Source organism: Chaetodon auriga, chromosome 14 (genome assembly GCF_051107435.1).
Source record: "Chaetodon auriga isolate fChaAug3 chromosome 14, fChaAug3.hap1, whole genome shotgun sequence".
NCBI lineage: Eukaryota > Metazoa > Chordata > Actinopteri > Chaetodontiformes > Chaetodontidae > Chaetodon > Chaetodon auriga.
In genome coordinates this window covers 15,708,680-15,730,986 of record NC_135087.1, presented here as the reverse complement: position 1 = coordinate 15,730,986, position 22,307 = coordinate 15,708,680, and the positions used below count along the sequence as shown (strand labels likewise).

At 43.4% G+C, this 22,307-nt stretch overlaps 2 protein-coding genes across 4 annotated transcripts in view; one reads left to right on the top strand and one right to left on the bottom strand.

The window, feature by feature from the left end:
* Nucleotides 1-14,870, top strand: part of LOC143331341 (palmitoyltransferase ZDHHC14-like) — a 46,887-nt gene extending 32,017 nt beyond the window's left edge. Inside the window, exons 5-10 of one of the 2 annotated variants that reach the window (XM_076748104.1) lie at nt 1,960-2,097; nt 3,040-3,088; nt 4,912-5,014; nt 5,822-5,931; nt 7,897-8,002; nt 13,719-14,870. In XM_076748104.1, coding sequence (XP_076604219.1) covers nt 1,960-2,097; nt 3,040-3,088; nt 4,912-5,014; nt 5,822-5,931; nt 7,897-8,002; nt 13,719-14,144 — 932 coding nt within the window. In that variant the 3' untranslated portion in view covers nt 14,145-14,870. Of the gene's footprint in view, nt 1-1,959; nt 2,098-3,039; nt 3,089-4,911; nt 5,015-5,821; nt 5,932-7,896; nt 8,003-13,673 lie in introns of both variants that reach the window. The other variant, XM_076748103.1, reaches the window with a different exon arrangement.
* An 875-nt stretch (nt 14,871-15,745) lies between these two features.
* Nucleotides 15,746-21,871, bottom strand: lgals8b (galectin 8b). 2 transcript variants are annotated; one of them, XM_076748102.1, is made up of 8 exons: nt 21,593-21,871; nt 21,202-21,290; nt 19,532-19,742; nt 19,285-19,404; nt 19,152-19,178; nt 18,254-18,342; nt 17,975-18,140; nt 15,746-17,808 (listed from the first exon to the last, which is right to left on the bottom strand). In XM_076748102.1, the coding sequence occupies exons 1-8, from the start codon at nt 21,629-21,631 to the stop codon at nt 17,659-17,661; spliced, it is 891 nt and encodes a 296-aa protein (XP_076604217.1). In that variant the 5' UTR covers nt 21,632-21,871; the 3' UTR covers nt 15,746-17,658. The 2 variants fall into 2 exon arrangements, with proteins under 2 accessions (XP_076604217.1, XP_076604216.1); XM_076748101.1 differs by lacking the exon at nt 21,593-21,871 and having other exon boundaries at nt 21,202-21,344.
* Between the last annotated feature and the right edge of the window lie 436 nt (nt 21,872-22,307).

The window sequence follows — 22,307 nt, the reverse complement described above, 5'->3', positions numbered from 1 at the left end:
ATATTGGCTCATAAGTAATCTACATTAGATCATTATGAAAGTCAGGTTTGATTTTGGTTCATTTTTTGTTTCCAAGAACTCGTCCTGGTTATGAGGTTAAAGTCTAATCTGAATCTTTGAAACAGCAAACATGTTTCTTGCTCAGAGTGATTTGATTCTTTATATTTCTTGAATAACAGCGGAGCTCCCGGCTCACTGTTGAGAAAATGAGCGTAGACAGACAAAACAACATCAAAAGTCTCACTTCTGCTCTCCTAGCATTGTTGTTCACTTGATATTAAGGACTATTGTGGCAGCCTGTAATAATCAGATTGGACTGGTAGTTGCTGTCCCCTTTCATCATGTCTGACTAGAGGCTGCGTTGCCCAGACACACTTCAACCAGGCATTGATTAATGAAGACAAAAGCAGGTCATTTCACCTCACTAAACAAATAGTGGCTCTGATTAATTAGTTAAATAGCTACCTCTGTGCACAGCTAGTAGCCCACATTCAGAGATAGGACCGTGGAGTTCGGACTGATTAAATAAGCACACCAACAATAAGCCGTCCACACATAAGTGCGCTTGAGCACAGTTTCTTTGATTACAACCGCTGACTGATTTTCAGTTCACAATAAAATTAGCAACACTTCAGACGGCATTCAGATGCACACTTTGTGTTTTGAATACATTGCAGCAAGTGTTTCTGAATTCCAGACATTGTATTCAGTCGAACAGGGCGGCTATTCAGGTAAAAGAGGCTCCTCTGCCACACAATAACACCTCGACGCACACTTTACCAAGGTGGCTCTTAGTGCTAGAATATAGGAAAAGCCTGCGTGATCTCTATGGAAGGAACACTTTCACGTTACTGCTTCTCTTTTGTCTTCATTTACAATTCCTCAAGCGTCTTCAAATATTCTTAAATTGAGGTCTTACTAGAGGCGCTTTGTCTGTTGACCCAGCGAAGTGCTTCTTTCACCCTCTCAACCTTGCACAGTCACACAGTGAGTGAGTGAGTGTAAGGTGAGTTTTTCCAGCCATACACAGTCATGCTGGCCAGCCTGTAACTTTTATTAGCTTGTTCATATAAATAGCCAGTTTGCACTATGTGAAAAATTTATGTTATTATGCCAAGACCCAGAGGGACACTTCCCCTTTCCCATAATTTCCCACAGCTCCAGTCTTGTAGTGTGTGTTCACATGCAGCTATGGCCCAGCTATATGTAAGTTCTCCCTCAAATATGGGTGCAAAGACCCCACTAAATGAAATGTTAGAACTAGTTCGTTTGATACTACTGCTTTGTCGATGTTTGGTTGCACCACAAAGAGGCAAGATTCATCTTAACTACTCTGGCATTAAGTCCAAACTAATCAAAATATTTTCTCGGAAGGTGACAGTTTCTCTTTGTCAGACCAATCAGATGACATTTTATTACTGTCTTATCTCTCGGGTCCAATTGTCTTTCAGCACTTTGCTACGCGACAGCAAAGCGGCTAAAATTAGCTCATGTAAATCACCAAACAATAACAAAAAGATATGTATGAATTAGTCTACATTAGTGTCTAATGTCAGATTTTGTCACATGACCAGCTTTGCCAGCTCTGTAACATAATGTAATGCTCTGTTGACCTTACTTTATTTACTATCATGTAGAAAATATCTTTAAAATTAGGCTACGTTTGAACTTATGCATAGTTCAGTGCGACCCACTGTTGTTATTTTCTTTTAAAAAAGGCTGGTTTCACTAATTGTGTATCGAGAAAACCTAGACATCTTCTGGGAAAGCCTGATTTCTAAGCCATGTGTACATAACCCAGTTTCTGGTGGCATTTTTTACAAGAGCACATGTGCATGACAAAGACTTCAGACCATAGAAGCATCCCTGTGGCAGCAGTGTGGTGGGATGAAAGGAAAGACTTGTTGGCGTGCGTCCAGAATAAACTTTTCTTACTTCTGTCTCTCTCTGTCCACGCAGAGCGTTTCGACCACCACTGTCCCTGGGTGGGGAACTGCGTGGGAAGGAGGAACTACCGTTTCTTCTACATGTTCATCCTCTCGCTCTCCTTCCTCACCATCTTCATTTTCGCCTTCGTCATCACACACATCATTTTACGTAAGTAGCGGATGGGAGGGGACGCTCAGGCACGGTGGAGACACACACGCTCCTCCTGGCTGTGTTCTCAGCGTGTTTCGAGCCAGCAGGTTGTAAGTGGGCGTTGTGAAAAGCTGCAGTATTCTGGCTTGTTACCATCTTTCCAGCTGGGAGCAGGCAGTGGACTGTTGGGCTCCCCGTTGGTGTGTGTGTATGTGTGTGTGCGAGTGTGTGCATAAATGACAGTGGATCAATGCTGCACTGGGAAAAAAATATTGGCCAAGATTAACTGCTCGAAAATTGTCGTGCTGATTATGGTCTTTTGAGCTCGTTCTTGTTTCTTTGATTGTAACCACGCTGTGTTGAGTCTAAATGCTGTCAGATTTGGCCGAAGGCATCATAGCAGTTTGAATTTAGAGGGGTTTTTTTTATCCCAGTGGGGCTCAGACCAAGTTAGAGAACATCACAGTGACTTAATAATCCGTTCCTGCTGTAAGCTAACATTAGACACACGGTACAGTCGTGACAGTGCTTCAGATCAAAGGTAGTTGCATCCTCCAGTGCTTTAATCGCACTGTTTCATTTATTCTGAGCATGTCTGTGCACTCTGAACCCACTTGTTGAATTTTGCACTGTTTCATCTAAAAGCCAAAGTTAATCATCGGTCTGGCTGATTGGTGCCACAGAGATGCCTCTGACGGCTACATTTAGCTGGCCAACACTTTATTTTGGGTCTTTCCTCTGCCTCCGTCCTGCTCATCACACTTGGAGGTTGAGTTGCCACTTAAGTGGGCACACTCTGCCTAGCTTAGTTCATCTTGTTGACACTTCTGCAGCAAATAATGGCTCCAGACTGTGTAGCACCCAATTTCTGATACAAGCTCCCACATTCAATGGCTGTTGTTTAATGATGATTGTATCGTGGTCCAATGGAGACTCTTCTTTGTCTTTCTCTGTTCACAGGCTCCCATCGAAGTGGGTTCCTCAACGCGCTTAAAGATAGTCCTGCCAGATATCCTTTCACTGAAATCGAGCTCTTTTGTTCAGTATGTCTGTTAAGTGTTTTGTTGCAGTCTGTCCATGTTTTTCAGCCCTTTGTTTTTTTTGTTTTTTTTGTTTTTTTTTATCACCCAGCTCTCTCGATATTAAATTGTATTACAAATTGACATGGACTAACTTGCCCAGCGAGGGTCCATGCAGGTCGTTCTGCAGGTCAGAATTCATTCGCATGACGCGCCTTTTCAGAGCGTTTCCATCTATTGCTGCTGCCAGTTACAGCACTTGCATAACTGGTGTGCGTCTGATTAGTCCTGTTCCATCCGAATAACACAGCACGCAAGGCTGCTCCTCACTCTGTCTCTGTCGATTGATTCAGTCGGCCTTTGATGTCATCTGGCTCTAACTTGCCCGCAGTCTCTCTACAGAGATGTTGTGTGAGTGAGATTTGATATGAGTGTGTCTGTGTGACAGATGCCAAGTGTGTGCGAGACGTCTTAAGCTACAGCTGTTACAAATGCCCTGTAAGTCAGCTTATTGACTTGGGTAAATCCAGGCAAGTCAAACGTTTCACTTTGACATAGCAGGAAAGTTTGGTTTCACACTGTTTGACCTTTGCTTTTAGCTGCAAATCCAGGCACTGTTCCTGAGAAGAGAGTAAAATTTACCTTTTAACCAACCAGTTTCTTCACTTACTTTAAGTGGAAACAGATAACTCTTCAGCTTTTGCCCCCTCGTGATCTACTACCAATGGTTGATGCCCGTCCTTTGTGCCATAAATCAAGCCTTCATTTTCCTGGGAGATCGTACCCGGTGGCAGATAGAACTGCTTAGTGAAAGCTTGTAAAGAACCAATCTAAAGGCCAAAAGTGTTTATTGGATCGCCATTGCATTGTGCAGTCAACACCTACTTCATAATGACAAGTTAAGGCAAAAACCTTGTGTATTGCTTTGTTTGTTTAAATGATGTAAGAATCTGAACCAGGATCCGATAATATGCAATATCCAATGCTATTTCTGACCCACAAATCAAGTTAAGAGTCCAGGGCTATGACACTGTCTGTCTCTCTCTCTCCCTGCCCTTCTCTATATGGCTGAGTGAGATAACTGTTTTCTCTGGCAGAGAAATGTGTGCCAAGCCAAGCTGATAACAGCCTGTGTCCTACAGGACTTTAATAAAGGGGAATTGCAGTCGATGGTATCGTAGCAGTCCTTTGTACTTGGTGAATGATGACATGTTTTGTCCTTGCTAAGGAAGAAGAGACTGGAGGGAGAGAAAAAAGAGAGGACATTAAAAGAGAGAAAAGGGGAGAGTGAGGGCATTTAGTTGATGTTTACAGTACAGTTTAACAGACTGACTCATGGTCTTTCAGTATGGAATATTACACTGACCTACCGAAGTAATTAATTTTTTCAGTATGCCCATGAGGACATATCTGTACTGAATAGTGCACTTGAAGTGTTTGCAGGCCCTATTTTATGAAAAAGATCTTTTTTTTGTGTCCTAAGATGTAATTAAGGGTCACTGTAGTTTATTTTCATAAAGGCAGAAGGATTCATCTCAGACAGCTTTTGTGTGTTTCTGCTTTATTTGGAGCAGAGAAATGAGCAGCGCTCTGCAGTCCCAGCCAAATGAACTGGTAACTAGGAACTATTGGCAAGAGGAGGACAGCCCCGAGGCTGTAGGTCAATATGCTAGCTGTAAGAACGTGTGCTATTTTCTGTCCATGCTGGCTCTGTGTGTCTTTGTCAGTATTGTCTGCTTCACTGCGTGTAAGAATGGTTTAAAAAAAAAAGAAGGCTGTGGCAGATATTTATTCCTTGACTTCATTGTGTCACTGTGTTGGAGGTGGTCGTGTGTTTCTTCTCTGTCTGGTCCATAGTGGGCCTCTCAGGCTTCCATACCTACCTAATCAGCTCCAACCAGACCACCAATGAAGATGTGAGTATGAACACACGTGAAAAAGAGATACATCAGTATGCATGCAGCGTACATCAGTGTGCTGCATGTGCTGTCCCTTAAAATATACACTACAAAATCATGACACACCCTAATGAAGCTTGAAGCATTGCCATGAGTTATGCAAGCTTTCTTTATCTGTTACACACACTGTATTTGTGGATTTGTTCATAGGTAATCATTGAAATACGTGTCTCTCTTTACAGTTCAGTGTAATTGCTTGCTGGCTACATGACTTTTGAACCACAGTGTAGTGTTTATTTGTTCCTTTGTTTGTTTTACAGATATTGTGTAATTAATAATAGTAATAAAACAATTAACATTTTAGTTGGAAGTCAGGATAATTATTTTATTTTTCCTGCACATTAACCACAAAAAATGTAAACTATCTAACATATATTTCATCTTTTTTGTGGTTTCACATGTACAAGGCATTTAACTCAGAGACTCAGTTTCTTGCTTGTCCATCATTGTTTGCATTATAATGCTGCCATTGATAATCATCCCACAATAGATGGACACTAAAGGGAAACCGAAGCATGTTGATGTTCTCTCTTTCACCTCAGTCAGACCACAGAGAGTATTGTGTCAGTGCGGCTGGGTAGCTCAGTTGGTTAGATGCTAATAAGGCCAAGGTCGTGGGTTGATCCCTGTATTGGCCACAAACATGTTCTGGCCCTGGAGTAGACACAATACACAAGCATTATCTCTGAGTCTCTGAGTCCACTGAGACTTTAGATATTTATCTGTCCCCCCTGAATCTGACTGATGAAGTGTGGTCTCCTCCAGATAAAAGGGTCCTGGTCGTCTAAAAGAGGGAAGGACAACTATAACCCCTACAGCCATGGCAATATATTCACCAACTGCTGCGCAGCCCTGTGTGGACCCCTGCCACCGAGGTATGACCTGTGGATGTGTTTCTGTGAGCTGATTTATCTATTCCCAGACGCTCAGATGATGACATATACAGTACGCCTTCCTCTGACAAAACCCATTTTTTCACGTTACTGTGATAGGTCACAACACCTGTTTCCCCCCCCTCAATGTAATTTTCCGTTGTGTCCAAAGGCTAAAATAGAGCTGTTAGTCAAGAGTCTTTTTGATGTGAGGAGCTGCTTTAAAATGAGCCTGCCTGCAGCCTTTTCTTTACAGCCTTTTTTTTTACATAGCTAATAAGATACTGCAAGAGTGGAAAGGATTTCAAGCTTATTTTAACCAAATCCAAGATCAAAGTTGGCTAGATATATTAGATTTCACACTTTTACTGTTCATGTGATTTAACGAAAACACAGGCCAACTGTCACAGCTACGTCCTCGTGTCCATGTGACTGTAAATGTCAGCACATGCCCTCCTAGCTCCTTCCACTTCGGCATTTTGTACCAACAATTCTCATTACTCATCTCTGTGAAGCTGCTATTCCTTCATCGTGGTAAGAAATGTGTTCATGCTTACTGCACAGAGATACCTACTATCGGCTCTTATCTTTACTGGCCACTAGTACTCACTTTAAAGATACAGCACTCTCAGTGACAATGTCAAGACATCACGAACATCTCTTAGCCTTTGGAACTTGCGGCCTTTAATTTTGCCTTTTGCTTTGCACCCATTTAACCGTAAAGTAGAAATAAGAAAGTTAGAGAAACAGTTTAGTGCATGCAAACTGAAAATACTCACACAAAGTATAAGAAGAGCAGCGATGGAGGCTTTTAGTGACATTCTGTCTGTGTATCTGGCTGCAGTGTACTCTGGCCCTCACAAGTCTTAAGTCACTAATAATGATACCTGTGGGTGACTAAGAAGAGTCCTCAGTGCACAGGTGGCTGCCATCTGGTCGTGTGTGTGTGTGTGTGTGCACACATGTGTGTTTGTGGCATTGCACAGCTGGGTCCACCAGTAAGAAAGGAATGCTTCTCCTCAGCCTCAGACTATGCAAGCAACGCAGCCTCTCACATACGCAGACAAAAACCTCTTGCATTGGCTTCCCTGCTGAGGCCTTGACTCACATTTTCTAATGCATCAGCCGACATGTTTTTATGCTCATTTCCTCCTAACTGCATTTGCAGACGTTCCGGTATTCATTACCAGCAACACAAGCCGCTGCTGTAGGTTCCCCTAGTTTGTCTCTGTGATTCGAGCAAACCATTTCCACCTGAATCCAGCTCAGTCCCACGGGAACACACTGTCAACACACTCTGTTAAATGATTACCCTGCTCACACTTCTTAACACCTCAACTGGCTGTGCTTGCGTGTGTGCGGTAGAGACTGCTCAGGTCAACCTTTATCTGGCTGATAAATAGCCATTATCACATAGATCTGGCCCACCACCACACAAATGTGCGCACACATAGCAAGAGTTAAGCAGGATGTCGTCTAACCAGCTGTGTCAGAGTTCTGCAGCATTAACGATGGGACAGAAACAATGATTCACTCCAGCGCTCCACTGCAGGACCTCACTGATTTATTACCCAGTTGTGATTTTATGTGTTTGTGTGAATGTGTGTGCGAGTGGAAGATTTGAATGTTAAGACTCAGACGTTGGGACTTGTGACACCGTATTCCAGCACTTACACACTATTGTCTCTTTAAACAGCGCGGTACCACTGACACACAAGGTCATTTGAACTCTGCTAATCCTTCCCACCTAACATTGACTCAACCTGCCTCTGGATACAGTATTAGCACAATGTTTGCAGTCAGTCAAAGAGTGGCTGTTTAATTACATCTGTGCTTTAAGGCTCTCAGTGTCATTACGCTGCTCTCAGGATTTAATCTGTTAGCGGGGAATGCCATTTGCTGTATAATATTTGTGAATGAATGCACACAGACAACAACTTTCTCCACTCTTTGTTTCTCTCTGACTAGTCTCATTGACAGACGGGGCTTTATCCAATCAGACACACCGCAGCTTGCACCACCAACCAATGGCATCACTATGTATGGCGCCACCCAGTCACAGCAGAGCCACATGGTAAGACACGGACCTCCAACACACTACTGTCAGGTTGTTAGCTTCATAGATGTAAAAATGCAGAGTTGTCACGAGTGCTGTGGATGTTCATAGTGTTGTCGAGTCTGTTTCGAGTCAGCAAGGCATCTGAGGGGTGTACTGCGAAGCGAGATTAATGGCTTTTCGAGGTATGTTTAGCCTGAAGTTTTCAGCACTGGTTGATTTGGCGGCACCTGTGGTTCCTGTTGGTAACAGCAAGTGCTGTTTAACACAAGAGGAACGCTCCTTAAGCAGCTGCTTTGTCAGAAATACAACAGAAGGGCAAAGGATGAGTGTGTTTACAGTACAGCCAAACAAACATGTTGTTTTAATAAAGAAGTCTGTCAGTAACCGGCCTTTTCCCCTCATGCCAGTAATAGATGGACACAGTAATGGAAGTTGGTTCCCTTGTGGAGGAGTTGGAGGTTTTTCATGTAACAGCTCACTGCAGCGATATTTAAAACAGACCTGCTGACAAAAGGTGTTGGAAGTGACAAAGGTTAGTGCCGTCACCTCAGTGATTAATTCATTGTTTCCTGTGACTGCTTAACAATAAAAGCCAGCTGAAGGCTTTTAATGTGAACAGTAAACAGTGAGGCTGATATCAAACAGTGCCAACGCTAACGCTGGATTCAACAGACGCCTCAGATGCAGATCATAAATACTGTTAGAAAGGAGGTTTGATTTTATGAGGCTCCCAAGGATTCTAACCTTAAGAGACGTTTTGATAGTCGTCTAAATCCTCTGGTCCTCAGTTCTTTGGCTTCAGTCTCGCTCTGACCATACTGTCACTCCTGCAGGACCAGGTCTTGGTCAGCATGACACACAGAGACAAAGCATCTTTCACAGCAGCCTGTCCGACAGAGTGAAACTTCCAGCTGTTGTCTTTGGTTTGTTTGCCAGAAACAGAAAATCAGCTCTCAGAAACTGTTGCAGATGAACTTCGGCCCATGTCAGAGCTGATACTGCAGATGTCGTGGCTTATATGAGTTTGTCTCTGATTGTCTCTGATTGTACTGGTAAACATTGGCTATTGGTTTTATGGCCTGGCCTAGATAAAACGTGGCCTAAGCAGAGAGGGTAAAGGCCAGATGAGGTCAAACTTAAATCTTCACTTAATTCTCTGACATTTTCTGTGACACAGCATCCTGCAGAGTCACTGCACCTTTTCCTCTCTCTGTTCAGACCTGGGAAAGCAAATCCAGTTACATCCCACTAACACTGGAACCAATGCAATTCCTCTGGATCGCGAAGAGCGAGACAGTGATGCTTTCAATTTTGCATGTGTCGCTCCATGTTGTCTGTAAATTAGGTCAACAGCAGCAAGGAAGGGTCCTTTGTGTGAGGTGGCATCGCCGCCTGAGCCGAAGGATTTAACTCTGGTTTCAGTCGCTCTCTGTCAGAATACTGTGTCTGAGATCATGGGTTTCCTCGTCATGCTGGTAATCCGAGTTCTACAAAATGATGAGGAGGAATCAGAAAAGAGATGATGTCTCATGAACTGGGACATTTCATGCAAACTCACAATCTCACAAACTGAAAGTACACCGCAGTTGTTAAACAGATATCTGAAGTTAGTGTCTCCTGCAGCCTTAGAGAGAATAGCTGTGTTGTGAAGAGGACACTGGACTGACCTCACTGACCAGTTTGCCTCTGGTGCCTGAATAGAAGCAACAAGTCTTCTGTTGTTCGGTTTGGCTGTTAACCTCACACATTACACGCTACATTTAAGGCCTTTTCACACACAGCTACTTAAACGTCTTTCACTGGTACCGTCCCTCTGTGCCACAGTCATCTCGTTGTTCCCGTCCAACCTCGACCTCGCTCTCTTCGTTCTCATTGAGACGTCGAACATGAACGTCATCTGTCTTCAGGTCCTGACTGCGTGGACGCCTTGTAACGGGCCGAGAGCCACAGAAACATTCCCGTATGTTAGCACATTCAGACATAACTGCCATCTGTTTTCTGTTGCGGTCATGCTAAGTGGCCGGAGTTGTCCTATTGTGCCGGCTGCTGGCCGTTTGTCTGCACACTGATGCAGAGTCAGCTGTTGGTAACACATCAGGAGTGACTGTTCTTGAATATCCTCATCGTCTCCCCCCCCACGCCGACTGATGCAGCTCTCTACATTACTGTGAAAATCTTTGTTTGCCTTAAAAATCCAGAGGTTTGATTTCAGCCCGGGCCCTCTGCTGCATGTCATCCCCTCTCTCTCTCTCCCATCTCTCTCCACACCGTCACCATCTAAATAAAGCATCAATGGTGCAAAAAGAACAGAGAAAAAGAAAGCAATGTTGTGTCATCACGTCGGTTTTAGAGAGGCTGCTGGTGTGATTTAGTCAAATCGTTCAAACCACGATGAGTAAAAGTCTCCCATCACTTTTGTCTGTTTACTACAGAGGAGTGTGGGCGGGCGCTATTTAGAGAAAGTGTGTGAAAGTACATGAAGTGTGTGTGAGTGTGCGTGCGTGCATGTGAGAGACTTGGCAAAGAGACAGCAGAGAGGTGAATTATAAAATGGAAGTGTATCAGACTCGATTCATGTTTTGTCCGTTTTAGTTTAGTTGATGCTGTTGTTTTGTCCTTTTAATGTACGGCGGCACAGACTGTGGGAAAGACAGCGCAGCACGTCAGCTGTTGGGTTTTTGGACTCTTCTGACATCAACTCAAGACGAGGAGGTTCCTCATCAACACGCCGTCAGTCAGTCGGTTTCATTCCGTACCCTGAAGATGACAGAAGACGCTCCAGTAGATTCTTATGGTGCTCGTTTTCCTTTTTTAGCTGGAAATTGTGCACTTAAGAGTAGCGTAACTCTATGTGAACTCAGTCAGGTTACAGCGGCCTGGTGTGGAGAAGCCCTGTGAGTGTGAAATGATGTCACTTTTCACCTCCATAACATAAAATCTCTGTCTGGGGTTTGATTTTGATTTTGGGTGTTAGACAGAATTTAATGACAACAGTCACCGTCGTCTTCAGTTAAAGGGTCAGTTCACCCAAATCACAAGAGAAAGCAGCCAACACTTCAGCTGCATCAGAATTTGTAGCTTTTCTCTGTTTTATATGGTTGTGGTTTGAATGTTTGGGTTAAATCTTGAAGGCATCCTCGGGCTCCAGGAATATTCCATTTTTTCAATCATGTCTGATAACTGACAGATTAATTGGTGATAATAATTGTTAGTTGCAGCTCTGTTTTTGGACATGTGTTTGAGGTTTTTGCCTCCAGTCCAATACAGAGACAGTGAAAGGAAGCAGGAGAAGCTGAGAAAGATGGTTCATTTTTAAAAATGTTATATTTCAATGCTGGGTTTTCATTTCAGTATCCTCACGGGTAGATCCACTGAAAGTCAGTCAGAAAATATGTTACTCAGCCATATTTGACACGTTAGAGTATGAGTGACTCTGTCCTTTAACATCATGGTACACAGTCAATACTTCTATTTCTGATCTTCTTTCTTCCTTCCTGTCTCTCTTCCTCTGTCTTTTTCCTTTGTTAGCTGTGAGCTATTTTTACACAATACACACACACACACACACACACACACACACACACACATACACTCATACGCAGAGTGCAACTCAATCAACCACCATTTCCTTGCTGATAATTGCACAGTGAGCGATAAGTGACTAACAACCACAGCCTGGTTTTCAGTCTCACCTCAGTCAGCCGTATGAATGATGGTGTTACAGTCACTGAAAATGCTCAACTTTATTTCTTTGTTCCACGAGGAGCTGCATACGATCAAACATATACCCGAGTGCCAGCAAAGTGTGCAACTTACCAGCAGTCAAGTGCTCATTCACAGCAGACAGCGGCATGTTGTCAGGAATAACAGTCGACTGGAATCTCCCAGCTTGTAGCTGAAATCCACCGTCTCATCTCCACCCTTGTTTAAAGGTGAAACATAATGGTGTCAGCTCTGAGGGATACTTCGTTTCATTTGCACAAGGCCATGGTCATCCTCTTCATGACCTCACCTTCACAATGACTGAATTAAACTCTCAACTGCGACTGGCTGGTAAATTGAAGGATACTTCAGCAGTATAAGATATTATATCAGCATTTAAAGTAAGTGGACAGTCTTGGACAACATGACTTGAAAGTAGGACTGCACCTAATCATTGTTTTCATTGGCTGTTAATTATGTGGTCTGGAACATGTCAGAAAATGGTGAAAAATGTCCATCAGAATTTCCCAGAGCCCGAGGTAAAAGGTCAAGATACTCAGGTTAAAAATGCATCAAATACTTAGAAGCTGGAAGAAGGAAAGTCAAAAGATAATTCTCCTGTCAATCAAAGGAATTAAACCAATCGTTTCATCCGTGCTGGAAAGATCTTTCTGGAAAATATTGTCTTTCTGTCTCGATACACATTTACATATGTGTGCTTGTAGACCCACCGCTGCTTTGTATGTTATGAAATCTAAATGTCGGATTACATTCTGGATGAGAGAAGTGCTTTTAGTGTGTCATCATGGCCACGTGTGAAAGCCTTCATGGCCTGTGCTGCTTCATTTGCTATCTTCTCTCCAAGGTTAGTCTGTCAGCAGTCTGTGTACATATTGTTCCTTGTAGTGTGTGTGTGTGTGTGCGCGTGTGTGTGTGTGTGTGCGCGTGTGCGTGCATGTCCGTCTGTCTGCCGTGGGGGATGGACAGTGCTGAGTCAGTCTAGCTATGACTGTTTATAAAACATGAGTGGGCCTCAAAGTAGAAAGAAAAGGACAAACCGTTGTCTCCTTTTTTTTCCTTTTTGTCCACCTTTCAATTGTCTTTTGTATCCAACGCGCCACTGATGACGTAGCTCTGCGCGAATGTCACCGTGAGCGAGCTTTCTGTGTCGTTTCTGTCCAGTTCATCTGGAGAGAGGTCATCGTGAAGGCGATAGGTCAAGAGCAGCTGATTAGAAGACTGATAATACTTTAGAGTCACATCTCTTCTCCTGTCAAAGGTGTCTGAACTTTGTTAAACCACATCTGTAATCTGCTCTTTTTAGGTCAGTGAGATTGAGACAGAAAGGTGAGATGTGCCCACTTTGCCGGTGGGTGTGGGTGAACAAACCGTCACAGTACCTTTTTGATTTGATCGTATTGCTTATGAAAGTGGTCTCCAGTGCACGTGATTGTCCCGCTGATGAAGGGCTGTTAGGGTTAAAGCTAATCTCCCTGTAGCTAATGTATGCTATTGATGACTGGCTGTGTCCTAACCCAGTTCCTCTGCTTCAGTTCTAGACATGTAATTTCCACTCTAAAGCAAGGCAGTAGAGATCAATAGGCCGTGAAGCAGACACTTAATCGCCTTGTGTTTTTAACTCTGACTACTGACCTCAGCTCTGTTTTCACTGGGGCAGATGAACGAGCTGGTGCGGGTTCTTTGTGTGATTCTGCATTCTAACAAGGGTACTAACATCTTTTTTCTCTCTTTTTCCCCCTCTGATCCAATCACCTGTCCCCTCCTCTGTTGTCTGTCCACATGTTCCGCTTTCCTCGATCCCGTGTGTCATTTCTTCTTTCCTCCTCAATCTAATTTTTAACACGGCCTCACTCTTACTTTCTATTTCGGTCCTTCACCTCCGGCACCTTATCTGTCTCCTTGACTTTCACATCCCCTCCCATATTGTTCCGTCTCTCTTCTGCTTTCTGCTGCTTCCTCTCAGTGTGACCAAGACCAGTGCATTCAGAGCACCAAATTCGTTTTGCAGGCCGCCGCCACGCCTCTCCTCCAGCAGCAGAGCAGCGAGCCAGTCATCCTGACAGCCTCCCCTGAAAACGGAGGCACCCTGCCCGGCCGCGGCGCTCTCACCCTGGGCGGCCCGTGCACCTCGCTTCCTCTCAGCCAGCCCACCCCTCCGACGTCCACGCCCAGTCTCAGCTGCCACGAGGCCCCCGACATGCTGCCGATCCACGGACACAGCCACACTCACAACCACAGCCATCCCCTCCAGGAGCCGGTGACCCACCACCACTTCCTCACTCCAGAGGAAGTGCCCTCGCCGCCTGGTATGCTCCCCTGCGGCAGCCCCCTGGGTCACAGCCACACCATGCAGGCGGGATTCTACAACCCAGCCAGCCAGGACTCACTACACGAGGACTCTGTCAGAGGACTGGTAAAGCTCAGCTCCGTCTGACAATAGGACATGCACCCCCTCCTCCCTCCTGAAGACATGCATCCAACCCATGAAACTCTCCTGTGCCGTTTTTGTACCAGCTCGCTCTCACCCTGAGTTAGCTTTCCGTTCTCTCCTCAGCAGGACTTGAGACCAGAAAAAGGCTGTGGTTTGAATCCAGCTGCTACAAACTGAATGGGATTTAACTGAACCGAAGACAAACCGTTTGTCCTCAGCCAACGTCTTGCCAAACTGCTCCACTGGAACTGGGAGAGACGTTTTCTCCTCCTCTCCCGTACGACAGCTCAGACATACTCTTCTCTGTTTTTCTACGTCGCGGGACGCGTCATCTGTTGTCTCTGGAAACTGGACAGTGCAGTTTTTCTTTTTCAAAAGTGGCGTATGTCTGTGAGCCATGTCAAGCAAAAAAAAAAAGAATACATGTTTTGACAGTATGTGACATTTTTGGTCAATGATGAATTTCTGTCAGTGGATCAAAGGTCTGACAGGTTTTTTGTAAAACAAACTTTAGCCTCTTTGCCTGTTGCTGATTGGACAGCGTCTTTTGCCTTTTTTTTTTTCTTGGACATTCTCAGCAGTGCAATGGTTGATGTCATCATGTTGCATATCATCCTGCTTTTTCTATGTTAAGAATAAGAGACTGTTGTACTGTACCATGGTTATTACAAATCTTACAAATTATTATATTTCCTGTGGATATTAATAAAACACCAACTTTTTATCAGATACGGTTGCATTAATATTGAGGTGTAGACGTCATAATGGGTGCTAATGTGAGACTCATGTGGTGATAACATTTAGGTGTAAATGAGAGATTACAGGCCCGTCTGTTGCGTTTACTTACAGCGGTTCAAACAAGGTTTAGACTTTCTTCTTCTTGGCCTCAAGCCTCCACCACCAACCTTTGAAGAGATGTGCAGACTTAAACTGTTTCCAGTGATATTTATTGAGAGTCGTTTGTGAGAATTACACCTCCTTCAGCCAAAAAAAGAGAGAAGACACCATGGACTGGCAGTGGTTGGTGAAGGCAGTCAATCAATGTCTATTCTCTTCTGCCACCTTGTGGTCGAGCAGGAGTACTGCAGTTGAAAGTGTAGTTTTTTTTTTTTAACAAAACTACATTTTACCAAACATTAAATTATCAAACACAAGTCAGCGACAGCTAAACTTCTCTACTTTGTGGCCTTAAGCTGTACTAACCAATATTTACTACATTAGAAAAAGGTCAATTGAGGATATGTAATATGAAAGGGTCATTCTAGTGAAGGACTGGAGTTCCCCTCAGTTCTAGACAGCATTTTGTAGCTCAGTTATGGTTTTTCTAGCATGACAGTTCATTTTTGGTTCACTGCACACAAACTGAATGGGCCAGCTTCAAATGGTTGTAGGACAAAGTCAACGTGTGGCTGCTCTGGAAAATGCAGCATTTAAACCTGATCATTTCTCCGTTTGTTGCTGACACATTCACCTTTAAAGGTAAACTTTAAAGTGAAAATATCTTAGTGGTGCGTTTACAGCCCGTTGTGCTGCCCCCTAGTGGCCAAGCACACCAATTCACGCTGCAAACCATCGGGTCAAATTAAACAGTGGATACAAAATGATAAGAGTAACACATTTATTTGTTATTAAATCATTTATGATACATTGGGAAGATCTTTCATACATATTTTACAACAATTAAAACAGACAATGCAAACAAAAAAAAAAGAAGGAATATCCCAGATCTTTTATTAGCAGGAGTGACGATTGCAGCACTGAGTGGGAGAGCAGTGAGACGAGAGGAGGTGGTCACAGATGCAGGATTCTACTATATTCTAGAGCTTGCATAAAGAATGTCATAAATGTCATTTGTTGAAATAGTGATATTCTAAAGTGGCCCTTTACTGCACTGTGCTCGGGTTCTGCAACACCATTACATGTTAAACTGACTTAAATGTGAAGTGCATGGTACGCTATCGTGTGTTGAAGAATCCTGAGGATTAAACAGCGGGCAGATTTTTTAAAAAAAGATAAAGAATGAAACAGAAATGTGGGCAGGCCTTACGTAGGCAGGTCCAGTTTAATTAAAGGTATGCTGTGCATGAATTATCAGTTTGTAATCCCATTGAAACTTGGACCTCCCTCCCCTGCTCAAACACCTCCCTGCTGCTGACCACAGTTGCAGGAACGCACACAGCCCAGTGCACCACCTGCACCATCACATACCTGCACGAGGCAGCGGCTCAGGAGTGGTGCACCTGCAGGAAAAAGAGTGATGATGTATCTCGCAAATATTTGATCAAATAAGCTGTTTATAGTGTCTTAATGGAATATGAACTAACAGTTGGATTACTGGCTCTGACTGGCCGCAGAGTGTAGCTGTCTTCAGTCCAGCTCTCTAATAGGCAAAGTAGTAGACAATAATTTCGTGTCATGATGATAACATAATTACAATGCATCTGTCGAGTTACAGACAGCGGTCAACGAGCCAACGGCGACATTAGCTAATTGGGTTGGTGTCCAGACAGGAGAATTTAGCAGAGCTTCAGACACAGACGACACAGATCACAGCGGCACAGATAACAGCGTCAGCCTGGTCGTTAACTTTTTATTAAGTCCTGACCTCACCAGTGTGCTGGTTTTGGCTGGGAGCTACACACCCACTGTCCCAGAAACATCCCCACCACAGCAAAATAAGAAGAAAGTACAGGAAGAGGGTAGAGTCTCTGCAGATAAACACACCACCACACACTTGTAGTGGATCAGAGGTGACGATTGAGTCCCTCTCAATCGTCACCTCTGATCCTTTTGTAGGAGTCTATACATTGTTTTTTTTTAGCAATATCCTGCATAGTGTACCTTTAAAATTTAATGTAAAAAAAAAAAAACTGCAGATGAAAATGATTATGACTGTACATTCAATGATTTCATTTCCAAAGAAAAAGAATATAACCAATACTAATTATTAGCTTTTTAAATTAGCTGTACAAGTAAATGAACCTTTATTAGGCCTCGCTCCTCAAGGGTTCAAGTTCATTCACTGTTTGTATTTGCTGACTGTCTTGGCATTTAAACGAAGCCAGCACTTGAGTGCTTATTAACATTTACACATATTTCCTGTTTGAATTATACAGTGCACAAAGGGCGTATCACAGCAGAGATGCACTAGAGACAGTGTAAGAGATGAACCGAGGCAAACCTAACTTGTAGCTGGAAACGGTCTCAGTGACTCACAGCCCGATGCTCCAGCACAACTAACTCTCATGCATCAGTCGTCTGGCCAGGGCTGGAAACACGGACCATTAAAACTCCATGGTAGGACCTATTCATCGCCCCTGGTCACCAAAAATGCTAGACTAGCTTAAAATGAGTGACCTACGGCTGCTGCAAGACTAACCTCACCTGAAGTCAGCACAGGGTTTGTTGTTTTCAGGATCCATTGTCTGGGCCATTGTGGCTAAGCTAATTTAGCATTGATAACCAGAACACAAGAGTGTCTGTAACACTGGCTGCCGTGTAAGTCTACAGTCCTGATTCACCACAGTTTCACATCAGTGAGCTCCAGGTCCCCCATGATCTCCAACTGGTCAATGCTGCTCAGGTCCTGCACCCGATGTCTGAACTCGAACAAGTGTGAGCCATTCACTGCCAGCTTGAACTGATGGGGCTGACAGAGGATGAGAATCTGACCAAAAAACAACCAACACAGACGAACAGACGATCATTACAGAGAACACGACATAAACAATTAAAGATCAACTTGTGATTATCACACACCTACAGTGGCAGACATTCAGCACAGCTGCAGCAGAAGCCCTTCAAAATAAAGGTAAGTCGTACACGCTTCCTACCTCAAAGTACTCCCCTGAGGAGAAGGGAAAGAAGGGCAGCTCCCGCTCCTCCTGACCCCAGGCCTCGCTCAGGTACGAGTTCCTGATGAACACACCCGACTTCATGCGAGGGTTCAGCTGGAGAGCGATGTTCTCTGTGCTGCTGTTGCGGAGGTTCACTGTAAAACTGGAAGAAGCGCGGACTGAAGGTAAGTCACGTTTTAAAAAAGAGGGTAACAGAGGGAAATGTCATTTACATCAGTAGTGTAAGAGTCACAGCTCCATCAGTGATCACCTCACCTGTGAGGATACATGCTGACCTGTCCTTTGATTGTGATGTGCTGTCCAGGGCTCAGTCCTTTCAGTATACTGCCTTTGTAAGGGAGGCTCTGCAGTGAAGACAGAACTGTACATTTTCTACGATTGTTTTCCTTTACCTTCATATTATTTCTCAAGTGATCATTTGGTCTCTAAAAATAGTGAAAAATGTAATGTCCCTCAATCCAAACAGTCCAAAATCAAAGATATTGAGTTTTCCATCATATATCACAAGGACAAGCTCACATCTGAGAAGCTGAATCCAGCAGATAAACGATTAGCAAAATAGTTGCCGGTCGATTTTCTGTCAATTAATCATTGCAGCTGTAACTCTGAGCCATATTAATCCACATTTGAAAGTGATGATCGACAACACTCTTTCTTTGTTTTTCATTTATCTATTTCGGAGACACATTTTATTCATTTGTTGATGAAAGTACTCTACTGTGTCAGTCTGTGTGTAGTGAGTGAAAGTACATGTGTATGTAGGATGTATGTGAGAAGTGAGGCCAATCAAGTCATTCAGTGTTCACATCTTAAGCAGATATTGGTTTGGTGTTTAGTGGTCAGTGCAGGTACAGTACAGCCCAACATACTATCCACAACCCTGACCTTCTTGCCCCACTGGCCTTTGTTGTAGTGACGTCGCCATGTTCCCCGATCTCAAAAATGACTTTAGTGACCTCAGATGTTACCATAAAAACTGGACTACAAGTTGCAATAAACCGGAATTTTCCTGTAGAAGTCTGAAACGAACAGTCTGCAGCGCACAAACAAAGGCATCATTTAGGGAATGTGATGTGGTGTTAGCGGTGTCACAAGATACTGAGCACATTCAGGCAGCGGTTTTGTGTAGATGACGCAAAAAGGAGAAACTCACCAAGTCACCTGATTCTGAATATATTGCCTAAGAGGGAAAAAAGCAAATTTAGAAATAATTCAATCTGATTTGCCTATAAAACAAACATGTGCATGAGAGGACAACATAAAACAGAGAAGGGACGGGTACTTACTGAGTTTGGGATGTAGCCAATAGCGTGCACCCTGACTTTCCCAGATATAGAAAACGTGTCGACCCTGTTTAACGGGATTTTGTGCTTGTATTCCAGCAGGTGAGCACCATTTACTGCCACCTATGGGTGAAGACAAGTATCTTAGCAGCCTGTTTTTCTATCAATCAAAAAGCCACGTGCATTTATTGTTTCAGGTACTACGCAGGCTCATCGATGCCTTCATCCTTCACAGCGTAGGTTCACTGACCTTGAAGACGTCATCGTGCACCAGGATGATGGTCTCGAAGGGGGCTCCGCGTTTGTAGGGCAGCTGATGGAGCGTCTCCTCTTTGCCCCAGCTCTCCTGCAGCAGGGACTTACACACCACACAGGGCGTGCCTTTGAAGCGAGGGCTGAAGTGGAGGGCGACGTCAGAGCGCGGCTTGGTGCTGCAGCCGCTCGACAGGTCCACCTGAAACCTGCAGAGAGGGTGCACGCCGGGGCCGGATCACCAAGCGGGTAAAGGGGTGTGGGGTTTGGAAGGTCCTTTTCTAGAGGCCCTGTATCAAAATCTACCCCTGAAAAATGATTTTTGTTTGACAAAACTCATGATTTAGGATCCTAAAAGTTCCACAAAACTGTAGGAAAAACTACTTTTCACAAGGCCAAGAGTGAACTTTCAAGCTCAAATCTACCAAAACTGACACAACAGGTGTAAACACAGCAGTGATGGAATGTAGCTAAAGTACTTTTATCAAGTACTGTGCTTTAGTTCAGTTTTGAAGCAGTTTTACTTTACTAGTCATAAATTATGATGCATCTTCTCAGGCCGTGTGGGATTAGTCGACTGGATTAAATGATTAAACGTTGCTAAATGAGCTAATCAGAACTAGAAATATTTGCTGGATCAAATTAATATTATCTTTTAAAATACAGATTGGTTATTGAAGAATGTGATTAATTGTTTCAAATGGCTCTCAATACACAAACTATTTTTTTCAGATAACATTTACATTTATAGATTAAATTATGCTCAATTTTGACAGTTTTCTAAGTGTTTCCTTATGTTTAGTCTAAACTTGCCTTTAAACATCAGGGAAATTAGCTGTGAGCAACTGCGACATGCTTACTTAAAATTATAACTAATTATAATCCCATAATGTCATACACATCATTCTGAACTGGGCCACTCTGCATAACAGGTACTTTTACTTTTGGTACTTTATTTATATGTTGATGCTAATACTTATGTGCTTTTACTGAAGTAAGAGTTTGAATGCAGGACTTGAATTTGTGACACGTACAGGAGAAAAAAAATTTAAGTCATGGCTGAGCTACAGTGAATCCAAGATGATCTTTGTTGATGTAAATATGAATTCCTTTAAAAGCAACGTGTGTGCAGACGATGTTAATCCACTGTGTCCACAGAACTACATCAGCTGTTCCCAGATTTGCTTTTGCATTTTTTTTTCTTAGAGCTTTTTGTTTCACCACCTAAAAAAAGCCAACATTTACATGAAAAAAAAAAAAAAAAAGCATTAACCAACAGCGTGTTTCATTGAATTACTTGTCTTCAACAGAAACAGAAAGTAGTTCAATGAAGTGAGTAAGAACAGCTGTTTTGTGTTGTGTCTGTGTGTGGTTCAGAATAAGCGCATACATTTTCATTAATAAAAATATTCCATCTGTTTTATTTGGTTTAGAGCTTTGTTGAATTACATTCATGAAATGCACAGAGCTCCATGAGGTGGGTTCACCTGAGAAGGCTGCCGGTGCCTCTGTGCCCTGAGAGGTTACTGACTGCCAAAGTTTTAAGAAGTCTGGGAACCACTGAACTACACTCAACAGGGCTTTGAAGTTTTTCCAGCTGAAAGCATCACTAATCAAATCTTAAGACACATCCATGAAGCATATCTCTCTTACTGAATCCCATCTCACCTGTCAGCATCTGGGGGCACGGTGCCCTGGATGATGATGATCTCCCCGGGGTGCAGGCCTCCAGGTATGGGCCCTGTGTATGGGATCACCTGAGGTGGAGAGCTTAAGTTAAAGACACCTGCAGTGACAGCAGCTGATGACATGAAGTGCGGGAGCTGACATGAAACGCCTCTGTGCTTCATGGATCATGAGGTGGAACATACACGGAGCGTCTGAGAGCTGTGGTTAGTTCACGTCCAGTGTGCAGGCAGGCCGTTCAAACCCTGACAACACAGCCAGCTGCACAGTTTTAGCGGATTCTAGGGGTCTATTGATCACTGCATGATGGCATCAGAGGACCAATAATAATGATAATAATAATTAATAATAATAATAATAATGAGCGCCTTACCGGATTCAGGACAGTGTGTTTCGCATTAGCCACAGACATCAGGCTGCTGGTGTCAGGCTACAACATGCAGCTGGGCTGAAGCAGTGCGTGTGTTTGTGTGTGTGGTGCCTGCGGTGGATGTGAGCGGTCTGTGGCTCTCTGCTCTACACGGGGATGATGGCAGTGGGCATCTTCTCTCCATCGGCCCACGACACCATGCGCATGCGCAGAGCACACCACGTGATCAGGTCCGCTGGACGCCGCACAAGGAACGGACCCTCCGTGATTTCCCCTGGAATGTTTAATAACGTCAAAGCTGCATCTCACCTGCGAGAGCAAATTAAAATGAATTCACTCAACGGTCCGCTCTCAAAGAAATGTCCGTTTCACAAGTGCGATAACTGTTGGAAAGATGTGGAACTATGATTTTTAATATATAATAAGTTATATGCATGAAGGCACACTGAAAATCAAAAGTAAATGCTGTCATTTTTCTTATTGAATTATAGACGAAATAGTCAGCATGTACAAGCAAAATGCAGTAATAGCTCGACTATTATTAGTAGTATTTATATTATTGTCATTATTAACAATATTATCATTGTTGATTCATACTACCTCAAATAATAACAATAAGAAGAAGAAGAAGAAGACAACGAAGAAGGATGACATTATGAAAAGCAATAGTACTTGTTAGTAATGGCACGTTAGAGACTAGTTTTCAACTTTTATGGCA

Coding starts and splice junctions, on each gene's coding strand:
- lgals8b (XM_076748101.1), bottom strand. CDS start 21,344: ATGTCATCAGCTGCTGTCACTGCAGGTGTCTTTAACTTAAGCTCTCCA. Junction 19,743..21,201: donor GTGCCCCCAGATGCTGACAG/GTGAGATGGGAT, acceptor CCCTCTCTGCAG/GTTTCAGGTGGACCTGTCGA. Junction 18,343..19,151: donor ATTCAGAATCAGGTGACTTG/GTGAGTTTCTCC, acceptor TCTTCACTGCAG/AGCCTCCCTTACAAAGGCAG.